This window comes from Camelus bactrianus, chromosome 12 (genome assembly GCF_048773025.1).
Source record: "Camelus bactrianus isolate YW-2024 breed Bactrian camel chromosome 12, ASM4877302v1, whole genome shotgun sequence".
Classification (NCBI taxonomy): Eukaryota; Metazoa; Chordata; class Mammalia; order Artiodactyla; family Camelidae; genus Camelus; species Camelus bactrianus.
In genome coordinates, this window is record NC_133550.1 from 14,290,119 (window position 1) to 14,317,707 (window position 27,589).

Sequence of the window (27,589 nt, forward strand, 5' to 3'; positions counted from 1 at the left end):
TGAACTTTAAAGATCGGATTTATTTGGAGAAAACAAAAAACCCACAACCCAAAGGATGGGATTTTACATCTCAAGACATCTCCCAGGTATTAAGTCTACAGATTACAAATCATTTTCATAGAAGATATTTTTGTACAAATTTTACATGTATTGAGAAGCAGGTCATAAATCCCTGTTTTAACAGGGTGGCAGGGTAGAGGAATGGGGGAAAAACAGCTTTTTTGGATACAACTATTTGGAAGTAGACATGAAGAGGGCAAACCCTACCTTTTCATCACCTATAGCAAATGGTTTAAAAAAATACCCTTTCAACCTTGGGTATCTCTAGAAGCCATTTCCTAGCTACTAGCGAAATCCAAGCCAATTACTTAGTTACTTCACTTGGTGTGTCTATGTCCACTGGGTAAGTGATTCATTATGCTCACTGCTGCAGCACTCAAACCAACACCCGTGCGTGGCTGGACAGGGTCTAACCTAGGACTGATGGGAGAAGGGCTTGCAAACAAGAGACCAAGGTGTCTCTTCTCTGTAGGTACCAATGTTGCCCGTAAGGACACCATCTACTGAGCTGACAGTACAAAGGTGCACGTAATAGCAGGCAAGTAAAGCTATTGTGTTGCAAGAGAAGCCAGGACTTTTGTTAAATTGTTCTCTCCGTTATCATTTATTCTCTCAAGGGACACTAAAAAACCCCCCCAAACCCCACACACTGGTCTAGGCCACATTATAAATCCAAACACTGGTGAGGGATTTCAGTGGAGAGAAGGAAACCTGTTTAAAAAAAAGCCCCGAAAGCCCAATCAAGGTTGTTAAGAAAGGCTCCCAATTTAACTGCCCCTCTCTACCCACCCTCGCTCATCACCTAAGACCAGTAATTCTAAAGTTTTCTGAGGTGTGAAAGGGGTCACAGAAGCAGGAATGGATGAAGGAAAGTCAAGACATGAAGGAGCCAAGATGTGCTTGGGAAAAGCAGTGAATCCTCCTTGGACAGCTCCCAGGGGCTGTAGAGAAAGCCTAGGAGATGGAGTGGCTGATCTACCTAAGTAGGAGCTGCCTCTGGGAAGGGATAGGAAAGAGTAGCAGGAGGAACATGGGACGATGACAAGAATCTCAATTTTTAAAGCTTCAAGATTTCAAGAGAATGTGGAGATATTTGAACTTTCAGAAGGGATAGTTTTTAAGAAAGGGTAAAACTAGGACACATAAAAGACACTGGAATTCCCATGACCCCTAAGTGCTTCCTGCTCCAGGAAGTAAACCATTCATGTGTTTACTGGAGATTATACCATTTTCCCTATTACTGGTGCAAAATAATTCATCAAGCCTCCAAAGCTTCTTTTCAAACCACGATTTCCCCATTTATTTTGGTCACCAAACAGCCCTATTCTTCAGTGGCCCGCAGATTCGCTCCGACCTACCCCCCTGGGGGGTACAAATGAAGGAACTCCCCCTAGGCTGGCCCCAGTGACTCAGAATTGAGTAAGAGGAGGGGCTGGCAGCCTCCTGGAGACTAAAACATCAGAGATTAAACCTACCTAGCCAAGGATGGATAATTTATTCAGTGTTTGAGAATTCATGTATGCCACAATAGGATAGTAAGAATTGAAGGTAGAAACCTCACGCTTTTCCTTACACCTGCCCTACTGCCCAACCAGATTCCAGACACTGTCATTGACATTTTGCTAAATGGAGGCCCCTAGGCACTAATCACAAGCAACTGCATGGGTCATAAAAATGCACCACAACTTTTCCATCAAAAGCTGTAAGTCTCTCTGGCTACACAGTTCAATACTTTAAAGGCTGCAGCAGCATGCAAAAGAATTTCATTTCATTTTGTTTTGTTTTGTTTTTTTAAAAAAAAAGTTAAGAAAGGTCTCCAAGAGATGGTGAGTTTTATTTTGTCTTGTCTGGAGAGAGGTTTGATTTGCTCTCGAATGTTCCAGGGTAGAGAGACTAGGAGAAAGCACAGAATGAAGAGGTCTATTCGGTGTAATCTTCTCCCTCATTTTCATCTTCACCATCAATGGAGAGAGCAGCATACTTGCTTGCAGAACTGAACTTCTGTAATAGAAAAGAGCGGTAAGATAATGAAGCCCCTGAATTCTCACCTCAAAAACCGAGGAACAGGAAACTGAAGGTGGTTTTCCAGACCACATCTGCTTGCTTGCTCATTAGCTTCTCCACTAGAGAGTAGCTTGGGAGAGCCGGCCAGAGACACATGTTTCTTAGGAAATGCAAACACCACCTTTTATCTTGAAGAAGGGATCACAGTAGTCAAAGGTAGAATCAGGGAAAAAAACAAACAAACAACAACAACAACAAACAACTAATCTAAGCTTCTTTCAATACTTCAAACAAGCAATTTGATGCTTATTCCCAACCATTCTGTTTGCAGCTCCAAATGTACAAGATTTCAAAGGCAAAAGTGAACTAAGAGAAGTTGAGGGCAAGTCTGACACTCACAGAGGCTGGATTTTCTTCAGCTTTCTTTGGCTCAGGTACAGATCTAGAGTCTTGATCCTTTCTGCCATCTTTCCTGCACAGAAGTGAGCAACTTTAAGAGAGGACTCTCCCAACACCCACAAGCAGTTTTGAGGTACAGAATAGGCACCTTTGGTCAACAGTCCTGGCTATCTGGACATTTCGTAATTTCTAGATTCTTGGACTTGAAACTGACTGTATTGGCTAACTTAACCGGTGCACAGTGCAACATTTGGCAATGCCTGGCAAACCAAGAACTTCTCACTTACAAAGACATGGGTATCTAGCATTAGATAAAAGACTATAAATGGCAAGCGAGTGAGGGAGGGAGGGAGAGGGAGGGGGTGGGGAGGGAGGCAGAGACAGAGAATGGGCATACCTGTCTGACTCCTTCCAGTGGTCTTTGTTCCCTCCATCTCCTGGACCACGGCTGGAGTTCCCACTTTGGCCTTTTGGGACACTCACCCCATCTACTTTATTTTCATCTGCTTGAGCCGAGATGCAAAAAGAAACAAGTCAAATAAAACAAACACTCTCCCTCTCCCAGGTTTCTCCTAAGCTGAAAAAAAGTGTGCCCATAAGTACTGAGGGAAATTAAAACTCCCCCCAATCCAGACTTCCTTCCTAAGCCCTTCTTCCCACGTCCTCGACATCAGACACACACCGAATGAACTCCACTAAAAAGTTCCACTGCAGGGCTATGCCATCACAAAAAGCAAAGTGGAAATAAGGACTATGACGCTGTGTGGTGACCTTGGCCTTGCAGATGGTGACATTTCTAATCTGGACTGAGCATGCTGATTTCCTTCCGGTACTTTTTTTCCCTTTCAAAGAAATGTTCTACCAGGAAAGGGCAGGGCACTAATCTTTCTCCAAAGAGGCCACTCCTGCCCTCTAGTGGCAAGAAAAGGTAGATAGTCAAAGAAGCTTTAACACAAAATGAGTGCAAAGTAACACTGAAGTTCAATATTTTGTGACTCCTTCATGGAGGCCTTTTAATTTTGGCCTCAATCTAGGTGAAAAACCTATTCTCTCTGGTCTTACCTTTCCTTGCTGGTCCTTCCTCAGATGGCTGAGCTGGAACTACTTTCCCTACACCACTAGAAGAAAAACATGTAATCACATTCATCAGCTGTCTTAGGGAAGGAACAGGTAAGAAACTTACAATCATTGTTCAAGTACAGTGTAAGTTTTAGAGATCCAAAATACATACTCAATGCTGTACTTTAAAATATGTAAAAGATAATAATGAAAGCAATTATTTGAACACCAGGTGTCATGTCCTTTAGAATCATCACAATCAGGCCAGTTTAATTTTATCCTTGGTATTTTAAAAATGAGGATCCTAAGGGAAGTGAAGTGACCCCCAAGACCAGACTGCCAAAATGTGGCACTGGTGGGTTCTGATTTATAGTGTTTGCAGACTGAGTCACCAAAGTGATGTCAACCAGCTATCAAAACTCCAGAAAACTGAACTGGCTCTTATGCGCCAGCTCCAGCACACTGTACAATCTGAACCAAGAGCAAAGACAGCAGAACTAATCAGATGCTTTCTGAGGCCAGCACTCCACAGGGTGCTTTCCACCATGATAACACAGCACTGAAGAATCTATAGCCAATCAACTGCTATGTTTCCAAGCTGACTCACCTTGTAGGGGACTGCTGCTCTGTGTCTGAGCTCTGAGATCGAGCAGGAGGGTTAGAACTTCGCTTCACCCAAGCATTCTCCTTTGGTGGAGGGGCTGGCATTACCTTTAGAGGCTGTTCAGGTTTGGGAGGCTTAGAAGTTGGAGACTGACAGTCTTCCTCTTTATTGGGTGTTTCATTTTCTAGAGACTTCTCACTCTCTCTCCTTCGTGCATCTGTGAAGTCAGAATGGGAAAGTCGAAGCATCAGGAAAAAAGGCTTACTGTACAACAATCGATCAGGGCCTCAACAGAGTGGAAAATGACCCACACCCAAGTTTCCATCATTCTTCTTAAAAAACAGACCCAATCTGGCTCCCAATAGATAAAATTATCACTAAACCAGTGGTGTCCAAATGTCCTCTGGAGACAATGTTTTACTGATGCAAGAGAAATATGAAAAATAATGACACTCCAAGGATAGCCAACTGACCTCTCCTAAGAAGGAGTATTGGGGGGTGGGGGATAGAGCTCAGTTGGTAGAGCACACGCTGAGCATGCAGCGGGTACTTTGAACCAAGTTCCTCCATTTGAGGAAAAAAAAAAAAAGGTATGAGTATTACATGAAGGAATTTCTGTAATGAAGCACTGATCAACCGTAATGCAGAGGCTCAACACACACCCCTAACGGTGATACAATCACATTTATGAAAAGCAGAGCATATGCATGTTTTAGGGCTTTCAATGTCACCTTAAAATTAGGAGATTTCTTTCTACATTTAAGTGTAAGCTCTTCAGCAGTAGGTATACAAATCTACCCAACCATCACCCTCCTACCTGGCTACAAAAAGGCATTACCATCCTATTACTAAGAGGCTCCTCCAGTATGAAAAATTTCCAGAAAACTACAACACTTGGGTGAATTGCTTAAGTACAAATTAATTTAGACATGGGAGAAGAAAGCCTAAAAATCACTAGGCGAGAGGGGTGTTAACAATAAACAAAATAAAAAACACCCCCCCAACCAATGTCAAGACCTAAATAGAGGGACAAATTTAGTAATCAAGTATACCTTTTAGTGGAAGATTATTAAACAGATCATCTGAATCTCTTCTGGTACCCATTTCTCAGATTTTTCAGAGCAGGAGATATGAAACTCAGATCAATCTATGCTAACCCAAATAAGAGTCCATAACTAAATAAAAAACGCCCAAGTTTTGGCATAATTTGGTTATGGGTAGGTTATAGAAAAGGGCAGTAATATGATACCCACCCTGGTCTGACTTACTTCTGCCAGATGTGGCTGAGGTCCCAGTCTGTGATGATTCACTTCCTGTCCTTGACCGTTCCCGTTCCTGAGTTTCTTCACTTCGCCAGCTTGGATGTCTGTACAAAAGATGTACAAATGCATTATGTCCCACTCTGTGAAGGCCACCTTGGACCCATGCTAACCCCTCAAGAACCACTGCTTATCAATATTTTATCCTGTTTATCTATGGGTGGGTGAATACACTTACCTCTGTGCCTCAAACCATCTGAGAGTGGCAGACATTAAGACACTGGCTCTAAATACAGGTATCGCCTGCTTTTTTCTAAGTTTCCTTTATGCCACTTCACTTTCATGAAAAAAGCCTACGTTAGTACCTGCTGCTGCTAACCAAAAGAAATCCGAAGATTTTTGCTTTTACACCAAAAAAAAAAAAAAAAGAAAAGATGAAGAGTGAAAATAGTGGTTCAGTGTTTGTTTCACAGCAAGCTGTTATCTGTTAGTAAGATGTGTCCTAAAATAATTGGTTCTTCACTTTATGCCATTTCGGCTTATAAAAGGTTTCAGAGGAATGCTCTGCTTTTAGATAGCAGAGAAATCCGCATTTCAGCAGGAGTCAAGTCAGCTAGGGTTAAGAACATTCTCCTATATAATCTATAACTCTCCCCTCCCTTACAGGTAGCACAATCCTGCGAGTCGTTAAAAACTGAAAAACTAAGTTTTTCAGAACATTGTTATAGAAGGCTTCCTTCCTATTGGATTCAATGCCACCTTCTAATAATAAACACTCCTTTACTATCCTGAAATAACACATAGATAATATCGCCAACATATATACAAATAAAAGTAAGTGGAAAACAATTTAAGCCCAAGAGGCTTTTTGAAAATTGTGAGGGACAGGCAGTAACTCTTTTCTGGGTGAAGCTGTCCCACACACTGCAGACCAGCCAGCAGCCCCAGCCCATGCTTAATAAGTGCCAGTAAGTGACAACCAAGAACAGCCACACAAATTTCCCAAGTGCCCCCTCGGAACGTAATTCTCCTGGTTAAGCATCACTGGACGTGAGGATGGGAAACCTGTAACTGAAGACAACCTCACCTCTCCCGAGGCCGTCGTTCCAGCTTTGGCTCATCCAGCTGACGCTGCAATTTCTCCTGCTCCTTCTGGAGCCGCTCTTCCACTTCTCGTTCTCTAGCAGCTGTGTCAACAGGCTTCGCCCCTCCAAAGATGGAGGCTGCTCGACTGGACTGGGAGGTGCTAGCAGAGGAATCATCTTCCTTAGGAGTACTCCGAGGCTTTAGGTTCAGTTTGGGTCTTTGGGGGGGACCTAAGTTAAATAAAACTCTAAGTAATAGTTCAAAATCATCAGAAGCCAATGGCTGAAAGCCAGATTTCCAGACACAGCTCTGATGAAATGCTACTGGGGACTCTAGGCTAGTGAGTGGCCTAGCCAATCCAGCAAAGACAGGAAGGGAGATTAGGGAATGGGAGGCCCAAAGAACCAAGTCTAATTAATCCTTCCACTACCACATCCATGGTGCAGTTCAGACCGAGGGAAAGACTAGAAAGAATAAAAATGTGAAAGGTAAAGGAATCCTTTATCATGAGAACTATGTATCTGGGGAAAAAATTTTGACAAACTATTGGATGAAGTATCTTGCTAAAAAAGACCTTGTAATAGTACGATGGAGAAGACTCTAGTTCTTATATTCTTATCTCTGTGTATAATATAAATTTGATGGTGATTCATAGGGTAAAGCATGCAACACAACATCAGAATACAAACTCTAAGGGAGTCTGATTTTTTCCTGGGTCCAAGCTGTCGGAATATCTCAAAATAAACCCAAGTGCTTCAAGGAAACTGTATCTTCCAAAACCAGTGTTTATCCTAAATATTTTCAGATATACAAAAAAGATACAGAAGCTATAAAGGAAGCCTGTGTGTACCAACCACCTGGCTTAAGTGGTAAAACCTCACAAAAACTTTCAAAGCCTCTTGAGTATTCTTCCCATGAAAACATGCTTGGCTGTGCTGTTTTCTAACTACTATGCTGAATTTGTATTTATCATTCCCATGCGTGTCTTTAACTACATATCTATGCACCTGCAAGCAAAGAAAGTAATGTTCAGGAATATTTGAATTTTCTATAAGGTTTTAAGTTGGCAGTTTATATAACTTCTGAGATACATTTTTGACCTATATAACTCTGTGAAGGGGCCATTACTTTCACACAGGGTACAACTGGGGTCAGAATGAGTAACTCATTTAAAGTTCCTGCCGGCAATTCAGTGAGAGGCTCAGAGTAAAAAAGAATACAGCATGCTAAGTTCTACAAAACAGATTTACCCATATGAAAGTTGTAAGACTGGCACTGTGTTTGGGGAAGCCAGTGAAGGCTTTGAAAGCTCAGCATGCTCCTGACAGGATAAATGTAGAAGGGAAGGGAGACAACACTGAAGAGGCAGAGCAGAGAAGGCCTTTGTATGTCTGAGGTACAAAGGGCTATCTTTCAGGTCATGAAGAGATGAGGTTTTAAAAGGAGGAAAATAACCTAGTAAGATACTGTTCCAGAAAGAGAACTTGGGCCAATGTGAGAACAGAGCGAGGCAGGGAAATGTCAGTAACTTGGGAGTAGCAATAAAGTCAACAGAAGTAGTGGCAGGATTCTGGACAGACAAGGGGGCAAATCTTAAGAGGGAGCTGGGGTTAGGATCACCAGGAAAAAAAAGGAAAAAAAAAAAATTCAGGTGTGCAGCTATTAGGGGAGGCAAGAAATGGCACGAGAGGCAAAGATCAGTAGTCAATGAGGACAACATCTGATCCGCTGCTTTTCTCACTAGTAAAATGGAGATGACAGATGTACCTCTACCAGACAGAAGACTTAGGACTAAATACTTTTATGAGCACTCAGCTAACTGTTGGTGCAGAGCAAATGCTTCAAAGTATGTTACCTATCATTTCTAGGTTTCTTGCATGGAAATAAAGGAAATAGATAACAGGAATGAATTTAAGAATCAATTTTAAGTTTTGTTTAAAAAACTGGAAACGGTAAAAATTTTTGTCTGGAGGAGGAGGAAAAGACTTCACTGCATAATTTCAATATGGCTCTGATGACTTTTGTCACCTCACTGTTTTATTAGCCATCTATGTCTACCTTCTTTACTCAGGGGATAAGAGGTGATGTATATAGACTTGGCACAAAGTCAGGGCTAAGACAGGGATATTAAAAGGCCAGATATGCTGTCTAAACATAATTAAAGAGAAAAATTCTGAGCCAGATACCTTACTTTTTAAATGACATCACTAAAATCAGAACACAAATGGTGGCCATTTATAATACTTTTTGAGAGGTCATTATTTGTTAACACATGTTTTACATAAATAACACTGGAGGAGTAATTTTAGAACAGGTACACTGACATCACACCATTAATTAATGATATCAACTACTTGTTATAATGGCACTGAAATAAGCAACATTTGATTTTTAACCTAGAGTGACAACCAATTATTGGCTATGAGACTGTGTTTCAGTCTCATTTCCTTCACTTGAAAGATGGGCTAACACTGCCTATTTTAAGTAAGATCATACTGTAAGAATGTCTGGCAAATGTTTTTATCTTTTTTACTTTGTTTATTCAATTAAATTTTAATTGAAAAATCTACATGCTAAGACAGGTGAGAACTAGACTTTGCTTTACTTCCATTATGTCATAGTAAACAATGCTCTGTTATGTTCTGATGCATCCTTTACTATGTGCAGATTCTATCTGTGCCCATTTAAGGGGTCTGAAACATAATTGAACAATTTCCAATTAGTTTCTCTAGTGGTATGCTCATCAAGCAAGCAAAAGAAAACAATTACCTCTATCATCACGCCTGTAATCATCCCGAGAGTAATCATCTCTGGAGCTCCATGACCGATCATCTCGTCTGTCATATCTGTCTTCGTAGCGGTCCCCTCCTCCTCTGTAGTCGTCATCCCTACGGTACCCACTACCAAATGCTCTTCTGCCACTGCCTATCCTGGAATCGTAGCCTGTAAATATATCCCAAATTGCAATCATCATACTGGAGAGAAGAAAAGGCAAGAAAAGAATTCTTAAAAAGAAAACAATTTAACTTAATTCTGTTCTATAATGACCTCTGTCATAGTCTCTGCTGCCTCGGTCGTCATAGCGATCTCGGCCCCCGTAGCGATCCATGTCCCGGCGCGGGCCGTCCCGGTAACTGTCCCGATACCCATCACGGTATCGGTCTGAATCGTAACGATCTCGATACTCTATAGAGAGAAAAGCGACAGGCAACATCATTCCTTTTTCTTTGACACTATTAGCAGAAAGAAATCTGACAGCCCATTTGGTTAGTTTGGTTTCATGAGTTCATATTTACCGCTGTGTCTGTTACTTGAAAAAAAAATAACATTGTATCCAAGGTGGAAAAATTTGTATTGAATTAAAGTTTTCTTGATATTTATTTTAAAAATCTTTTCTGGTGATTCAATAAATGTTGCCAGGCTAACTTAGGAGGGAGTTAGAGAAAAATCCCTCTACAGTAGTCCCCCTTTACTCATGGCTTCGCTTTCCAAAGTTTCAATTACCTGTGTCAACCACAGTCCAAACATTTTAAATGGAAAATTCCAGATATAAACAATTCTTAAGTTTTAAATTGCATGCTGTTCTGAATAGCATGATGAAATCTTGCACCGTCTGACCTGCTCCAGACGTGAATCACCCCTTTGTTCAGCATATCCATGCCGCACAGTATAGTGCAATCAGACATTTTGAAAGAGACAGAGAGATCACATTCATATAACTTTTATTACAGTATATTGTTATAACTGTTCTATTTTACTATTAGTCATCATTGTCAATCTCTTACTATGCCTAACTTATAAATTAAACTTTACCATAGGGGTGTACGTATAGGAAAAAACATAGTATACACAGGGTTCGGTACTGAGGTTTCAGGCTTCCATGGCGGGGGAAGGTCCTGGGAATGTATCTTCTACAGATAAGGGAGGACTACTGTATATACTATAATGACCATCTAGGATTAAAGACTTAAATATTAAAAAATGTAGGCACAAAACACAAGAAAATATAGGTAGAATCTTTTATGCTTGATACCAAAGAAAAACCACTTAAAAAGTTTAGTATGGGAGTACCAAACACATACCACAAATCGAGGCAAACAAAATGAGAAAAATAAATGCAACACATGACAACTGGTTAATTATCTATTACCAGTAACAGAAACTAAAATGGAACATTGTTTCCCACCACCCAAACGGAAAGGTTAAAATAAATGATGTATCTTGTACTGGCAAAGTTTAGTGGAATAAGCCAACTCCTACTCTTGTGCTGAGGTTTAATAGTACAAATACCCTGAAAGTTGTTTCAGAACTATGTATTCAAAGATTTAAAAATATGTATACCCTCTGGGCCAGTAATTCAATTTCTAGGAATTTATCCTGAGCAAATAGCTGGACATACCATAAAGACAAGTTCAAGAAGGTTCTCTGCAATGTTGTTTATAATACTAAAATCGTTGCATGCTATTTAGCTTCAGGTGACATGTCAGAAACCCAGATTTTTACATGAAGCCACCCCCCAATTTCTAAACATAAATCAACTAATTGAAAAAACGGAAAAACATTCTGAGTTTAATAATTTATGTAAGCCAAAGAAGGATCCTATTTTTATGATGGCTTCCTTTTAAACAATGATTTCATTTTGCAAAAGACATCATTTTGTCTATATGAACAGACATTCATTAATCCAGTGAAGACAAGCAGCACATTAGCATGCTGTTACTGAGTTAGTCAGGAAATACACAAGTGTTTGCTGAGCTTTTACACTGATCTTTAGCATAATACCTCGACCCCCGTCCCCAACCCCAACATGTCTTTTATGGGCTCAACACCTGGGATGGGTATCACTGCCTTCTTGGTGTAACATGGGATCTCTAACATGTTGTCAGAACTAACCTTGGGGGCCATAACCTAGCCTTACAAATTTGGCAGCTTTGGATAACAACTGCACTCTCACTCTTTCTTGTTATCCATCTTGCTTGCTCTAAATTCAAGGGCTGAGGTGAGAAAATAGTCATGTTCCTTGATTCAAAACAGGACCCCTTGGTCTGAATGTCTGCTTTTCCTTTCAAGAGCCATTTCTTCCTGTTAATAACAGAACCTCTTGCATAAATGCTGAAGTAAAAGTACTTCAGGTAGTTCTCTCCAAGGCTTTGTTGGGTCACAAAGACTTTATCTAAAAGTCAGATATAAACCTGACTCCTTCCTTCTCCCACATCTCACTAGGTTAAAGAGGACTCTCTTCAAGAATCTCTCACTGATTCCTCCATTATATTTGGTACAGAGCTCACAAGGTGTCTCACAAAATCAAATTGTCTGTGAACTTAGGTTGTTCTTTCCATTTTTTAAAACCTTACCAGATATTCCAAACATACAGGAACTACAGAAATGATCTTAACAGACTTATGAACCTATTACTTAGGTTTAGTGGATGTCAACATTTTGCCATGTTTATTTCAGTTTTTAAATCTAAAAGCAGTATGTTATAGACGCAGCTAAAGGATTCCCTCAACCTTCCATCCGTAGTCATGAGGGTGGTTACATTGCCACACACATCTTTACAACTTATGTATTAATCAACACTGTATGATACTGTTTTCAAATTTTTACATATTTTTCCTTTTCTCCCTCAACATAGTAGGATTTGAATTTTATTCCCAACATTACATATTATGCTATCATGTATTCCATTATATGAAGAAACTACTCCTTAGTCATTTCTTTATTGAAAAGTAGTTTCTTTCCATTTGAAAAATAAAGGCAGTGTTGAATCTTCCTTCATGTATTTCAATAAAGTTGTACCAGTTTCCCCATAAAAGCTTTACAAAACCTTTGTTGGATTTAGGTGGTGTAAAAGTTGTAATTCTTTCCAACTCCTACCCCGTGACATTGTTTACTCTCCTTCTCTAGACTGCATTTTATCTATTTGCCTATTTTTCTCTCCCCTGGTATAATGTTCGACAAAAACAGGATTTTTTGGTTTTGTTTTGTTTACAGCTATATCCTGAGCTTACTTACAACAATATCTGGTACATGGTAGACATTTAGTATTTTTGAAGTAAACGAACTTTGTTATTTTAAAAGTCATCTTAAAAAATGTCTACCTACTATTCCCAGACACTTGCCATCTGCTAATGTAATCAGCTACACTAACACGTTTCTTCTATTACAAAACAACCCCCCCAGGAAAACAGAAGAAACTAACTTGATATAAATGAACTTACTGTCTCCAAAGCTATCATCACCTCTTCTAGGTGGGTAGTCATCAAAGCTGTCTGTAGCAGGACGGGCCCTCCAGTCTGTATCTGTTTTGTCAGAATCCCGATTTCTATCTCGGCCAAAAGAACGATCATCCCTGTCTACAGATATATAAATAAAAAAACTACAGGTTAGCTCACAGAAACGTTTGCCCGAATTTCTCACATGCATAGAACCTTCCCTCAGTATACTGTACTTCTGGCTCATACCACAGCGTCATCATGAATTCGCCCCAGGCTTCATTAGTGCACTCTCCATCCAACTCCACCAAGTGATTCCTTTCCTCACATTTCTCCCTACTGGTTTAATGCTTATCTGTCACATCTTCTGCATAGGCCAGGAGCCCCTGGAATGTACATGAACCAGGCTCCTCTTGTGCCCAGTGTGCCGCTAGGTACCTCATCTACTTATTATATATTTAATGTTCATCTAGGTTAATGAAGGTTTCTCAATCTCTCAACACTACTAACATGTGGGCTACATAATTCTTTGTTGTGGGGGGCTGTCCTATGCATTACAGGACTAGTCCCTGGATTCTATCTTTTAAATGTCAGTAGCCCTTCCCACAGTTGTGACAACCCAAAATGTCTAACACTGACAACTGTCCCCTGTGAAGCAAAATCATCCTCAGTTGAGAACTACTGCTCCAGATTAAGGGAGATCTCCACTATCTACCTCTATTAAAAATTTCTGGTGAGGGCACCTCTGCTTTGTCATCCTAGGACCATGACAAAACAGGAGACATTCTCAGCAGCTTTCTTACCTTTATCCTGTGCTTGATCAGCAACGTCCACTCGAATTCTCCTGTTACCTAGAGACTGAGAGCATAGGACCATATTAACCAACCTTTTGCCCAATTATGCACAAATCCCATGAGTGACCTTGAACGTCTGGGCATAGCAGAAGCACTGGGGGAAGGAAGATAAAGGAAAAACACTGTAATCTAGCCAACACCACAATTTGTTGGCTAAAGAATCCTTTATAAAAACTTGAATATGAAATAATCCCTTTGAAGTAACATTTAAAAGTTGGACTTAAATGAATGTCAGGTCAACTACCCTTACTATTTTTCAAGTCAAATCTCACAGAACAGACTTAACTTTTTAACCACCAAAGGCAATTTGTCAAGTGTATTAAATTAAAAACAATTTCCATACAACTATCGAAATAAAAAGCATATGTGGGTCCAGAGCAATTGTGCATTCAAACATTCACAGAGCTCTTACTATGCCACTATGCCCTGGCAAAGCTGCACTAAGCATGGGCTCTGTTTATAATCTCAAGTCTTTCACTCAATATTATCTTTGGATAAACCAGTTCCTTCACGATATCCCAATTTGCCTTTCTCTCATCATTATTTACATACTTTGAACACGATTAATTCTACTGATTTTTCCTCATTTCATATTAGAATCTACAGTTGAAGAAGGTTAACAATGAATTTTTAGTTAGGAATAGCTGAAATTACATTAAATACCACTATGATGAACTCTCTAAATACCAAGTAATTCCTAAGTCTGGACCATGACAACATTTCACGTAACAGTCAATCTAGCAAACTTCAGACAGTAACAATTGTATGGTATTCTTTCTCTTATCCAGACTGAGAAGTTAAAAATTAGTAATGTTAATAAAATCTAAAAAGGAGGGAATATAGCTAAGTGGTAGAATGCATGCATAGCATGCATGAGGTCCTGGGTTCAATCCCCAGGACCTCCATTAAAAAAAAAAAAAATCTAAAAATGACCCAAGAAGAAAAACTTTGGAACAACTTTAGGTTTTCATATATTTAACCAAATAAATGAATTTTTATTCCTATTTAACATTTGCTTCAAATTATCACTGTGGTACTCAATTATGAGACAGGAAAAATATTTTGAGGTGGTGCTTTCAATCATGTCCAATGGTAAATATGGACCACAGAATTATGGCACAAATGGCATTGGAAAGTGCCTTCTCAACAAATAATGAGGAGTTTCTGGAATTAAAAGAGCCCCTTTTTCTTTCCAGATATAATTAGTTTGATTTCTAAAGTCACTAGAGATAAATAAGTAGCTCCTGGATTAGAAACTTCCACCACTATCAGGTATCTAAATGCTTCAATATCCAGCTTGGACTCCTACGAATCTATACACCTCACCAATTACTCAAATAACTATTACAATTAGACTTAATTTCCATTTCTCCCTCATGTAGTAACAGCTGAGTCTCCTCTCCCTATTGAATCTCTAGTGTGTCTGGATAGAAAAACATCTATGTTCAATGTTAAAAAACAGCAGGACTGAATGTTTACTGTCATTCTCCCGTAAAAAATTCCTGAGTATGTATTACAAATGACATCTTGGTGAGAAATGTTTCTGAACCCTCTTATAATTAAAAATAGAAAAACAAAAAAAGCAGACATCATTACTTACCTGAAAATGAGATAATACTAAATAACATGACTAAATAGGTACTAAAATAACATGATTTTTATATTTGTCTTGATCTGATCATATTATTTATTATGAAAAAGCATAATCACAGGAGTTGAAGCAGAACTGTGAGTGAACTAATGTGAGATTTTATTAAGGTCTTGGTACAGTGGATTTCTTCACAATTTCCCACCTAAACACCATCCTGAATTATTGGGCCCTGTGGATAATGTGACTTGCAAATGTTGAATGTTTAACGTTTCATTGATAAATTAATCCAGACCTTTCTTGGTAGATATTATGGGAATCTGTGAAACAGCTACTGACCCAACCTAAAAAATATCCATTTGATAAACACAAGAGTTGTAACTCCCAGCCCCAGACCCCTCACCCATTTTATTTACCTCTTCATTGAGGCTCAGGGCACTAAGCAAGGAATCCAGGTCCTCAAACTCAGCATAACCAAAACCTTTCAACCTCTCAGGATTGCTGGGCTCACGTGGTAAACGCACTGCACTGATCTGAAGGAGTAAAGAAACAAAAAATGTTTCTCAATTCAATGTTCTTGTTCATTTTTTTTCTTTTTTTGACCACTGTGTATACAATAGATTCCTCTGAAGAATACAGAAGAACCTGTCTCCAGGAGGAAAACTGATGCACAGGGATGGAAGAGAGACTTTGCTATATACGCCAATAAACCTTTTCAACTCAAACAATATGCATTTAACCCAAGTTCAGTGTATTCCTTGTACCCCTGACTTCTGCCTCATTCTACATTCCTAGTTTTTAGTTGTTTTTCAATTAAGAGCAACTGCCTGTTCCACAATTAGTTAATTTCCAATATTTCTCTCTCAGAAATTTACTCCATTTTTGCCCAAGTTTTCTGGGTAGTGTATTTTTTGGCAACCCGACTTACCTGAAAAACATTACTGTCTTCATGTATTAATAGCTTTGCTAAGTCAGACATTGGATTGTAAACCCTCACCTACCGTACCCACCTCTGCTGAATTCTGAGACGGTCAACCACTGAATTATATATACTTTTGACTATTTTCTTGCCATCTTTTACATCTGTTTTCCAACCCCTTTCATTTACTTCTTCATTTCTTCAATATTTTTCATATATTCAAGTTTATCTTCTGTATCACTAACTTGATCTTTTATTCTGGGCTCCTGAAATACAGATTTTGTTACAGTAGCTTCTAAATTCTAGTTCAACTCAACTGATGAGTACGGTACGGAAAGGAACAAAATAAAAAGAGGAAAGTAGCTACAGACCAACTCTAGAGCATGAAGGTGAAAAGCCGGAACAGGCTAAAGGTTATTCAACATTCTACAACAGAAAGGTCACTAGAAAGGAATTCAAAACAGGTCAGCCTTCTAGATGTACAGAATTAAAAAGAGAGTAAGATTTGTAAGTAGTGGTCAAAAATAATCATGAGAAAAGCCAGCTATAAAAGTTGACTGTAGAGAACAGGATGTAGGGAGTCAAAAAAACATAGCAAGAATGAAGGAGAGGGCAGATTCTTAGAAGAAATCTACTTTTTAATGTCTTCTCATCAGCAAAGACTGGAGAAAAACCCCACAGAATTGGAATTACTCATTCTTTCATTTTTAAAGTCCTAAATATTTTTTAATCAAAGTTTAGGAAAAGGACTTCTGAGCATCTCATAATCATTTTCATCTTTCTGGAAACTTCTAGGGTCAGTGTTTCCAAATATCCTGCCTTAGGCTTTTTAAGCAAGTCTATAAACACTGGAATTCTATTATACGTCAACAGACTTAATATGAACTATACATCCACTCTGTCAAATGTATTCATATAAAATATTAAAGGGTATTTTTGTTATAAGTCTGAATGTCATTAACAGACTGGATGAGTTCAGAGAAACTTTCTTTCCACCTTTCAACATTTAACTGGGTATACCACCTTTAAGTTTCTTAGTAAGAAAGGGTGTATGTTTTTGAGAAATTCTCTGTTATCAATATGGTATTATTAATTTTGCTGATAAGACTGGTATTGGATGAGAATATTCTTCACTTAATTATATACCCATTAATTTATACACCTATACACCACTTAATTTATAAATTTATATACCTCTTAATTACATATCTATTTCTTCCAAGTTTAGACACAACCTCAGAATCTTTCTCAACATAGAAATTCAGAGACAGTCACCTCCATATCTAGTTAATGGCCTAAAACCCTTACACTTACATTTAACCCTCTAAAGAATTCCTTAATGGAGTCTTCTGTCACATCATAGGGCAGGTTCCCTAGAAAAGCAGTGTAGGGTGGTGATTTGGGAAGACGGCTCCGGTCGATATTGGGTTCCCGAGCAGCCCGTGGAGCAGTGGGCAGGATGGACCGGTCAATTGGAGGTGCCCTATACACGTCGTCATCATTACTATGCCAAGTGGTTGAAACTAGGATAGAAAAGTGGACACAAGAAATTAGAAGAAATTTTCCTCACAGCCACTGTAGAATAAGAGGATCTTTGCTAAGTGCCAAGTATTAAATAAGCTGTATCAGGAAAGAAACAAATAAAAAGCATAGGGGTTCAGCAATAAGGGTACTTTATCAGAAAAATGCTTCTGAAAAGCCATGCATCAGAATAGCCATGCAAGACCCAGTATTTATTGTCTCTTTGTTTCTAAGTATTCCAAGGCCTTTTGAGACCCAGACTTTTGTTAACAGAATCATGGTAACTCATTCTTTATGCAGCAAAAGAATGAGAAAATATCAACTACTGTTTATGGGAAGTTACCATGTAACAGGAACTTCATATTCATTACATCCCACCTTTTTAATAATCCTGTGAGTTTGTTCCCAACTTTACAGAAAAGGGAACTAAGATTTCAGGAAGTTTCTGTAATTTGCCCAAGGTCACACAGATGGTAAACCAGTAGGATGGTAATCCAAGGAGAGCTAAGATTCAAATCTGGATCCCCTTCATTCCAAATATATTTAACCACTACTAACAACTCACATATTCCTACTTTTTGGCTAGACAAAGTGTTTTCTTCAAGGTTTATCCTCCCCACTTTATTAAAACGCCAGGTATCAACACTTATGGAAGGTATGATCCACATGAAATTTCTTATTATGAAAATAGGTCACATAAGAAAAAGTATTCTTCAGTCTGCAATGAAAGCTTTTAGAAAAAAATGATGGGTGATCAGATTTACATCATATTCAATGACTTTTACAGTTCCTGCCTGAACCTGGCTATTCCTTGAAGGCACAGAACTTATCCAAATGATACCCCAATGACTCTTCCCTATTTTCCCACCATAATTCCTATTCCTATTCCTTTCCTTCAGACTATTTTTGTTTACCCAGGGACAACGTGACTTCACACTGATAGCTCCTAGAACAAATTATTCCTTGACTCTTGCATATAAACAAACAGCTTATAGATTATATTGCAATATAACTTCATGAAGATATCTTAAGCATAAAATGAAATAATCTATTCCTTGCCTTCCAAATAAGGACAATAAGGTTTAAAAGGATAGTACCCTGAGAAAAGTCTGTTACTGAAATAGCCACAACTACCACTCAGCTCTCTTGAATCACCAACTTTAGCCCCATCACAAACTCTTATAGCCTAAACCTAAAATTCTATAAAATTCATAAACATAAGATTTCAGGCTCTATAAATTGGTAAGTTCCTTCCAAGTTACAAATGGAACCATTATTATGGAATAGGTTTTACCTAGAAGGTAATGAAAATTCCAAGCATGATGGAAAACAAAAGAAAAATTACCATCTCCTTCCAGGTCATCTGTTTCATCAGCCCAGCTGACAGGTTTGGGGACATAGGTGCTTCCTCCACCAGTCCCTCCATCCTCAGCCAGAAAGTCTGTTAGGGAGATAGTCTTCCCCTTCTTATTCTTCTTTTTTGCTGTTTTAAAAAAGGCAGGAGAAAGATTATTCATCAATACTTGGATATCTTCAGTGTACAACGTACTATTGTTAAACATTTACAGAGAAAGCAACAATAAAGGCCCATCAAAGGTTTAGATTATGGCACATTTATATGAAAGAATTCCATGCAGACACGGAGAAACCACAATACACTAGCACAGAAAGTTCAATGAGAAGTGAAAAGATAAAAAGTTGCAGGATACATACAATGTGAATCTCTCTTGTTTAAATACACATTATGCTTAGAGTCTAGTAGGATTTTCAAACTTATTCTGGGGAATGAAACGGGTCAGGGCAAACTTTTATTTTCTACTATACTCACTTGTTTATCATTTGAAATTTTTAATTTAACAACTATTTCTGTTTAAGACAGGTTACTACATTCATTGCTTCTGGGACACAAATAAAACAAAACCCCTATCCCTAATAACATACTTTATATGACACTTTTGAGAGTTGTTTCATACTTGTAAAATAACCACATGAGGTAGGAATCATTCCTATCAATTTACAGATAAGGAAACCAAGTCTCAGAGAGGTTAAATGACTATCCTTAAGTTACAGTGATACTAGATGGTGGAGGTAGAACTAAACCCGGGGTTTTGGATACCAAGTCTAGGGCTCTTCCCACAGAAGCACCAGTCTCTAAGAAGCTTATTAGTTCTATGGCAGGTTATCATAACCAGGGCAAATGCTGTACTCACTGTCATTTGAAAGTGCTGAAGTGGTAAGACATATACACAGTTCAATCTCTCTGCCATCTAGGGAAAAAAAGATCTCCTTCCCTACCTTAACATATGAAGATATTATACAAAAGGGAAAACATAAGAAATCCGTAGGAATCAACACATTTAAATGTTTTCCCTGATTATGAAATCTTTAGGAACCTCTAAATGGCTCCACTTAGTGGACTGACCTCAGCTCTTTAACTATCTTGTCCTCAGAACTGCTTCTAAGACGGCACCAATCAGCAGCTTATGCAGAAGAGCTGAAAAGACTAAGTAAAGTTCTAGAACTGGCTGCTGAGAGCAGCTACTACGTGGTAAGAAAAAAACAAGCAGCTTTGTTGTAACAAAGATCAATTTCATGGCTTTTACAATCATGAGTTTCCTCATGTTCCAATTCTCAACAAATTTTCAATCCAAGAGGATAAAGAATCTGTAACTTGATGCACCATGTGCTTAACTGAATCAAGGTTGCTTTCTCATGTGGTACCTGCCTTTATTTTAAAATACAATTTTTAGGAAATAAAGACTTGTTTGCTCTCAATATCATGAAACTTCGAGACACAATATGAACCTGAAGTCTCAATGCACAAACCAGATGAACTTGGCTACAATTATACAGAGAAAAGATGGTCTTGAATGTGAAGTTTCCATGCTTCTCTCAAGTGACTTAATACTAACCCTGCTCCTAAACGATCACTTATGATCAAGTAGGTTATATTTTGGATCAATTCTATGCTTCAAAAGAAAGCAGTTATGCAAAGGTTGAGTCCTACAGTACTGATATTGCTTGTAGCTCATATGCAAAGGCCTAGGGGAAATTTTATTAAGTTAATTTGAACAAGACATAACACATAGCTCTGAGATAGAATGCTTATAGTGTACAGGCTATTTCAGTTGTCCAATTCAAAAATAGTGTCTAGGACTAGTATGATGCTAGCTAGAGATCTTTACTTTCATGGGGCTTAACCTAGTATCATCAGCTATACTCAATCATTAATCTGTCTGGTCACTGAGAAAAATCAGTCCATACAATGAGATCAAGTTCAACATAATACTAAAACTTTGAGGTGTCTCTTTCCCCTTTATTTTATATATGTATCTAATACCCAAATAGCAGAATCTGGACTCAATATGCCCTTTGGTCTGATTTTGACTTAAATCAATTTTCTAAATCAGGGTTTCTCAACTTTTACCCCTTGACTCTTGATAAACAAGCCTTATACTCTCCTCTAATGTTATTTGTAATTTCAAAATAATAAATCAAATATGACCAAAACAAACAAAAAACCCAAAAAAACTAAAGCACTGTTTTAGACTGTCTTTTCAAATAACACAGCTCTCTTTCCCCTCAGATTCTGTGACCACCTGCTCCAAAAACCTCTGGTTGAGAAATCACTCGGATGAGGGAATAGTCTTCATTTAAAGACAGGCTAAAAGTCTTTCACAAGATCCCTAACTTAAGTTTCTTCGAATCTAGCAGCAGCATCGGCTCAATCACAGTATAAGCAAAAGATTTAAAGAAACAAGCCGTTAAAAAGTAAAATTAATAAACCTAAATGTTTGCTCCATTTTATTCCAGTAACTGAGAAACGATGCTATCTAAATCCTCCATGTTCTTTTGCTCCTGCAACATCTAGGTCCATTCCATGTTTAGGATATCAACAGTGTTCTCTTCTGTATAACTAAAGTATCATTCAGTGCTCTAGGGGTATCAATCCTTTGACACAGATGATCAAACCGGTCCAACTCTTATTGAACTTTAAAAAATCTTATGTGACTTGATTAAAGTTAAACCAATCACCTAATAAAACAAACAAAACATATTCCAATTATTTAAGCCCTAATCCACATGGACTAAGAGGGAAAAAAAAAGTCTCCAAAATTTTATTAAATCCTCTAACTGCCTGTTTGCCTCATTACAATCGTAATTTATTGACTAAGTAGTAGATACTAGTGAAGCTCTTTACATACTCAAATAGGTTAAAGAAAAGATCTTAAAATACAAAAACAGGGCATACCCATAAATGGACAAGGCCATAAATGGGAAAGTAAATCCCTAGGTCAGAAACAATAAACAGGGTTGTGTGTGTGTGTATATATACATATATATATATACACAAATGCTATAACTAATCTGCTTAACTCTTAGTTTCTCAATTTCTGCACCATTGACATTTTAGGCTGAGTAATTCTTTGGGGGAGCAGTGCTGTGCTGTGCACTGTATGTTTAACAGCATCTCCAGGCTCTATCCAGTAGATGTGGGGGGCAGGGGGGGAACACCAGTGTGACAATCAAAAATGCCTCCATACATTGCCAAATGTCCCCTGGGTGGCTGAGACAAAACTGCCCATGGTTGAGAACCATTGTTTAAGTGTTGTTTTCACACCAATAAATAAGTGGCCAAACAAAAATGTTAGCCCTATACAAAGTATACTAGCAGAAAAGTGACTGCAATAAACCAAGTCTTTAGGATTATCAGGCATGTAAAAATACGCTTCCTTTATTTTTCTCAGAATGTTTTCCTGTTACAACTCCACTGTATTAGTAATAAAAGCAACAACTGACAAATACTGGAGTGATAAAATCTATGGATGGGCGGCTAGTTCTTTAAACAAAACAGAAAACACCTTAAAGTACTTCAAGCAATAAAGCTAATTGTTGTACAATGCAGCCATCCTTCTGGATCTTTCTTAAACTACTATCTCCTATTTAGGAAGAGGAATTCAGAGCTCTTAACATTCAGATAAGGCTTTGTCAAAAATCAAGTTTCTTAATTTTAGATCTTGCCAGACTAAGTCACTTATTTTATAGTTATCAACTCTTCTGAATGTTTTAGAAACTACAGACTAAGAATGTCAGAAAGTGTCACAAAAACAAGTATAAGATCATAGTAGCATTATTCATAAAAGGCAAAAAAACTGGATATAATCCAAGTGCCCACCAACTGATGACTTGATAAGATACAGATGTCGATACAATGGATTTGGCAATAAAAAGGAATGATTACCCATGCATCCTACAATATGGATTAACCCTGAAAACATGCTGAGTGAAAGGAGCTAGCCAGCCAACAAAAGTCCACCTACTATAGGTGTTTCTGGAAAAGAATCCTGCCAAGGTGTCCAGAATTAAAAACTAATGTTAAGCAAACGTTTCCTTAAAGAAACAGTATTATATAAATGTAATCCATCCAAATATCAGGGTGCCTAGAACTAGACTAACCCACTGCTGTTTAGAGCCCAGCGTGAAAAGAAGCTTCATACAATGCAGTGTCATGACACTGAGAGGCCTCATCCTTTACCGCACTATTGCTGAACACAGTAGATAATAAAGAGTAAGTCAGAACTAATAAGCTCCACCACCTCCACCCCCACGCTCAGTTGTTACTGGAACTCAACTTCTCGGTCTAATTTATTTTGACACAATCTGAGGAAAATGCCTCATCTCCTTTTCCTCATGTCTCCACACATCCTCAATTTGATCATTTACATAAAAATATACAAAATAAATCCCCAATACACATCATGCTGATCACTACAAAAAGTACTTCGACTTCTTCTATGAGGAGCTATAAAAATTCAAAAATAACTTCTTGCTTTGGGCATTCTCCTACGATTATAAACCATAGCAATATACATTACAAATCTAAGAAACTGACTTTGGTATGTGTACTTATAAATGTACATAAACATGTTTAATCAAAACAAGCACTTCGTTAGAAACAACAAAACCGTGAAGTCAATTCTTTCCCCCACTATCAGGAAAACAATAAATTCTAGGATGCTTTGAAACTAACACAATGTCGTAGGATATTCCTCTATCTCAAGCCATACATACATAGTATGTGAATTATATACCTCAAGGCTGTTTTTCTCAAGTGATATTATTAAAAATATTATGTTTTACCTTAGTATTTCTACCTGTACTTGAATTTTCCTAAGTTTTAGCCTTGGCTTTCTGAATCTGGGTATTTTACTCCCAAAATAACAAACATATGGTAGAGAATGGAATAGGAAAACAGGTAATATGTGAAAGCATATAATGGCAACCATTGAAACTATTTTTACCTATAAGGGTCAGCATTGTATGAAAACAACCACTGGACATGAATCCTCTCCCCTTTACAAAAATAATCAAACAAGACACAACATATATTGTCATTCTGAAAAGTGTTAGGCAAATGAAAGGCCTTGTGTGGGCATAAGTACATTATTTCCAATTTTAAAGCATTTTAGTCTCAAAAAACGTTAACTCATATCAAATACATTTGATCCCCTATAGGTAAGAAGAGATACAAGTCAGCTCTGGGACACTTCCAGCTCTTGAAGATTAACAATGGGTCACAATGGATACTGGTATCACTGCAAAGAATTTTGGTCTCAAGAAGCCTATGAAATTTTATCATATATTTTCACACACACAAAAATAAGATCTGTTTTGTTCAACAAGACATCAGATATCATCAAGAAGTACACTGAGAAAACACTAATTTTTTAGACTCATTAATACAGCCACATCTAGGAATATTGGTCACTCAACAAACTCAATGCAATGGGAAAAGATTCATAGTAGAGAAATTTGATAAATCCCAAATTTCTCAAGGGCAGACTGTCCCTTATGCATACTACACAAGCTAAAAACATTTATGGAATGGAATTAGAGGAGATGAGGGCTCCAAAGGGGGTGGAGTAACCATCACTAAGCAAATCCGTTTAATCAGTCTGGATTTCAATCAACTCTAAAATTAAGGACACGAATGCTAACATGTTTTCCACCTCTGAAACTTCTACAAAAGTTAGAGAAAGGGAATATAGGCTTTTCACTTAACGATGACACCAGGCCATCAAGATGGCAAACTCAGGCCAAGTAAGTACTTTACTTTAGATGGAGCTCTGAGGCGGCACCCCAAACTTATGACATGGAAGTCAATTTTGTTACTTCCAAGTTGATAATGGAGAAGAGTCAGAAATCTCAAAGATTTCGACCTTAGTCTGCCATCAGCATGTAGTGTGACCTTGGACAAATAATTTCATCTTCCTCAGATGAAGATACCACCATCTGCCCACATTATTTCACAGAACATCAGATATACACAAAAGTGCTAGGTCAACTGTCAAGTGCTATACTAATGAGAGGTATTATGTTGAAATGCGCCTCAATCCCTTCAACATTTTTCAAAAACATCTCTATGTAATACTAAAGAGAAATTCTTGGTGAGAAATAAGTGTCCAGAGATAAAAGTTGTTCAGTGGATGTTTTGTAGAATGCAGGGTCATGCCAGGGAAAAGACTCTCTCTCAAACTAAAATGAATGGTACTAAGTCCGTTAGTAATTCAAGTAGACTTGCGTGTTACTGATATTCCCGCCCCCAAAGTCTAAAAAAGAAACCGACTCCAGCCACTAGCATTTTAAAAGCACCCCCCAGTAGTTATACAGTTATTTAAAATAAGAGGAAAAAAAGAGCCCAACATTGGAGCTATCAAAATTTAACCAAAATGGAAGCTGTCAGAGACCTGAGCTTGTTCACTACTGTAGCTCCAATACCCAGAACAGTGCCTGGCACATATATAGTTTACTCAGTAAAGTGTTGACTGAATAAGAAAAAAGCCTAGAAGGAATCTAGGTCTCCACCCTGGCTTCCTCTCCTCCAACACGTGGGCGAAACACACTGGGTTCCCCACCCCCACCTACCTCTAGTAGCTTCAACCTCCAAACCTAACACATTTACCCTTGGAAGAATATAAAGGCCGGGCCACACTCTAAAAGGGGAAGAGCAGAAACTGGAAGGACTTAAGAGAGCAACACAGGCGTGTAAAACCTTCCCATCTGGGCTCTCGCGTGTGCTTTTAAGGCGCGCCCGTCTCCACTACCCTCCTCTCTCCTACAGCGCACGCGCACCACTGCCTTCCCCCCCGCCCTCCACCGACTCGCGCTCGCGTTCTAACTGCCCCCCCTTTATTTCCCTGCCCCCACTCCCGTCCGCAACGGCCTCGCGCCTGTAGACCCGGTCTAGTGTGCACCCGTCCGCGCGCCAACCGCCTCCCTCCTTCCTCCACGCGGGCAAAGTGCTTCACGTCTATGAGAAGGCCTCACGTTTCCCGCGTATCTTTCTGCGCTTCCTCCTCACTCCAACTCAAGCCAGAGTCCACCATTACTCCCCACTCCAACCTCGCGCAGACGGGGTGAAAAGGGTGTGAGGGGGGAGGGGAAAGACACCTTCCCCTCCCCCCAAACATCCCGAGGCGATAACCTAACATGGCTCAGCCGCCAGCCTGCCGCAGCCCTAAAATCCGAAAGGGAGCGGTGCCACCCGCCCGCTAACTCCACAGAATCAGTGGATCAGGTTCCGAGAGTGCCCTGGGAACCCGGTCCTTGGCCGCGCTCGGCCGCTCACTCACCTGAGGCCGCCATGTTGGGAGAGGGAGAGAGAACGCAAAGGACCCGGATGAGGCAGTCACGTGATTACAGCGATCGCGTCGGGCTAGGAGACGCGAAACTGGGAGGGGGCGGGGAGGTGAGGAGGGACACAGGAGGCGGGGCGGCGCTGTTCTAGGTTCGTAAAGCAGCGCGAGGTGGCGCGGCGTCCGACGGGAAGACCTGCGCGACATGTGGCCAAAGGGGTGGAGCCTAGGCTGTCGCGAACCCCCTCACGCTTTACGTAAGGATACGCGTGGACGAAGGGCAGGGTCTGAGCTCGGGGCGGGGTCTCCTGATCCGCAGACTTCCGGCCGGTGGAGTCAGCGGAAGGGGCGGGGCTGCGCCTGCGGGTTCCACCTCTCTGGGACCAAATGGAGGCGGGCTGGAACTCAGAACGGGCGTGCCACAATTAGTTATCTGAACGGGAGGATTCTGAGTTTCTTTGTAAATTGCTGTTTGTTAAAGCAAAACAAACCCAATATTGCATGAGGATGGTTTTAATTGGGCATGTTTAGAAAGAATAAGGAAGTAACAAATACTGAATCCTTACTTGCCATGGGCTTAAACTCAATCTGTCATTTTACTGACTAGGTTCAATGGAACCTTGGCCCTTGGGATTTCACAGCCGAGTGCTATCCACGCTTTCTCTCGCTAATGCTACATTTTATCATATATAATATTTCATTCAATGAAAAATTTCATTCAGCACCTACCACGTGTCAGGCACTGTTGGCATTTTTTGGTACAACAGAAGACAGAACTGCTCCAAAGGATGTTACAGCCCAGTGAGGAAAAGATAAACGATTTAAGCAGTGAATAAATAAAATATTAAAGATGATAAGCACTGCAGGTAATTAAGGTGACTTGATAAGAGTAATTTTGTGCAACTTTAGACTGCCTGGTCAGGGAAAGCCTCTGAGTAAGTGGCGCTTAAACAGATCTGAATTACAAGCCCTGTGAATGTCTTTAGGAAGAGCTTTCGGAGAAGGTAGAGGACTCACAGCTATATTACAAACTCCAGGGCAGGAACATGTTGGTAAGTTGAGGAATTTAAAAGCTGATAGCTGGAAAAAATAAATAAATAAATAAATAAATAAATAAATAAATAAATAAATAAATAAATAAATAAATAAATAAAAAATAAATAAATAAATAAATAAGAGTTGATAGCTGGAGTTTGGTGAAGGAGGGGGAAGAGCGGAACAAGATGAAGTTTGAGAAATAGGTAGGGGTTGGATCATGCGAGGCTCTGTGAACCAAGTTTAGGGGGTTTGATTTTATTCCAAATGGGTTGGAAAAGCATGGAAGGATTTTATACAAGGGAATGTCATGACTTGAAATAAAATTTTGAAAAGGATTACTAAGTATC

At 39.1% G+C, this 27,589-nt stretch overlaps 1 protein-coding gene across 4 annotated transcripts; it reads right to left on the reverse strand.

Annotated features, from left to right (window-relative positions):
* On the reverse strand, positions 1 to 26,359 carry EIF4B (eukaryotic translation initiation factor 4B). 4 transcript variants are annotated; one of them, XM_074374819.1, is made up of 15 exons: positions 26,202 to 26,359; positions 18,914 to 19,051; positions 17,362 to 17,570; positions 15,545 to 15,661; positions 13,490 to 13,544; positions 12,693 to 12,827; positions 9,520 to 9,657; positions 9,241 to 9,414; positions 6,473 to 6,701; positions 5,395 to 5,492; positions 4,130 to 4,343; positions 3,526 to 3,581; positions 2,861 to 2,966; positions 2,464 to 2,536; positions 1 to 2,061 (listed from the first exon to the last, which is right to left on the reverse strand). In XM_074374819.1, exons 1-15 carry the CDS (start codon positions 26,212 to 26,214, stop codon positions 1,981 to 1,983), a joined length of 1,836 nt encoding a protein of 611 aa, XP_074230920.1. In that variant the 5' UTR covers positions 26,215 to 26,359; the 3' UTR covers positions 1 to 1,980. The 4 variants fall into 4 exon arrangements, with proteins under 4 accessions (XP_074230920.1, XP_074230919.1, XP_074230918.1 ...); XM_074374818.1 differs by having other exon boundaries at positions 2,861 to 2,969; XM_074374817.1 differs by having other exon boundaries at positions 5,380 to 5,492.
* Between the last annotated feature and the right edge of the window lie 1,230 nt (positions 26,360 to 27,589).

Coding starts and splice junctions, on each gene's coding strand:
- EIF4B (XM_074374816.1), bottom strand. Junction 3,582..4,129: donor GAGCAGCAGTCCCCTACAAG/GTGAGTCAGCTT, acceptor TTTTTCTTCTAG/TGGTGTAGGGAAAGTAGTTC. Junction 2,062..2,463: donor CTGAAGAAAATCCAGCCTCT/GTGAGTGTCAGA, acceptor TTTCTATTACAG/AAGTTCAGTTCTGCAAGCAA.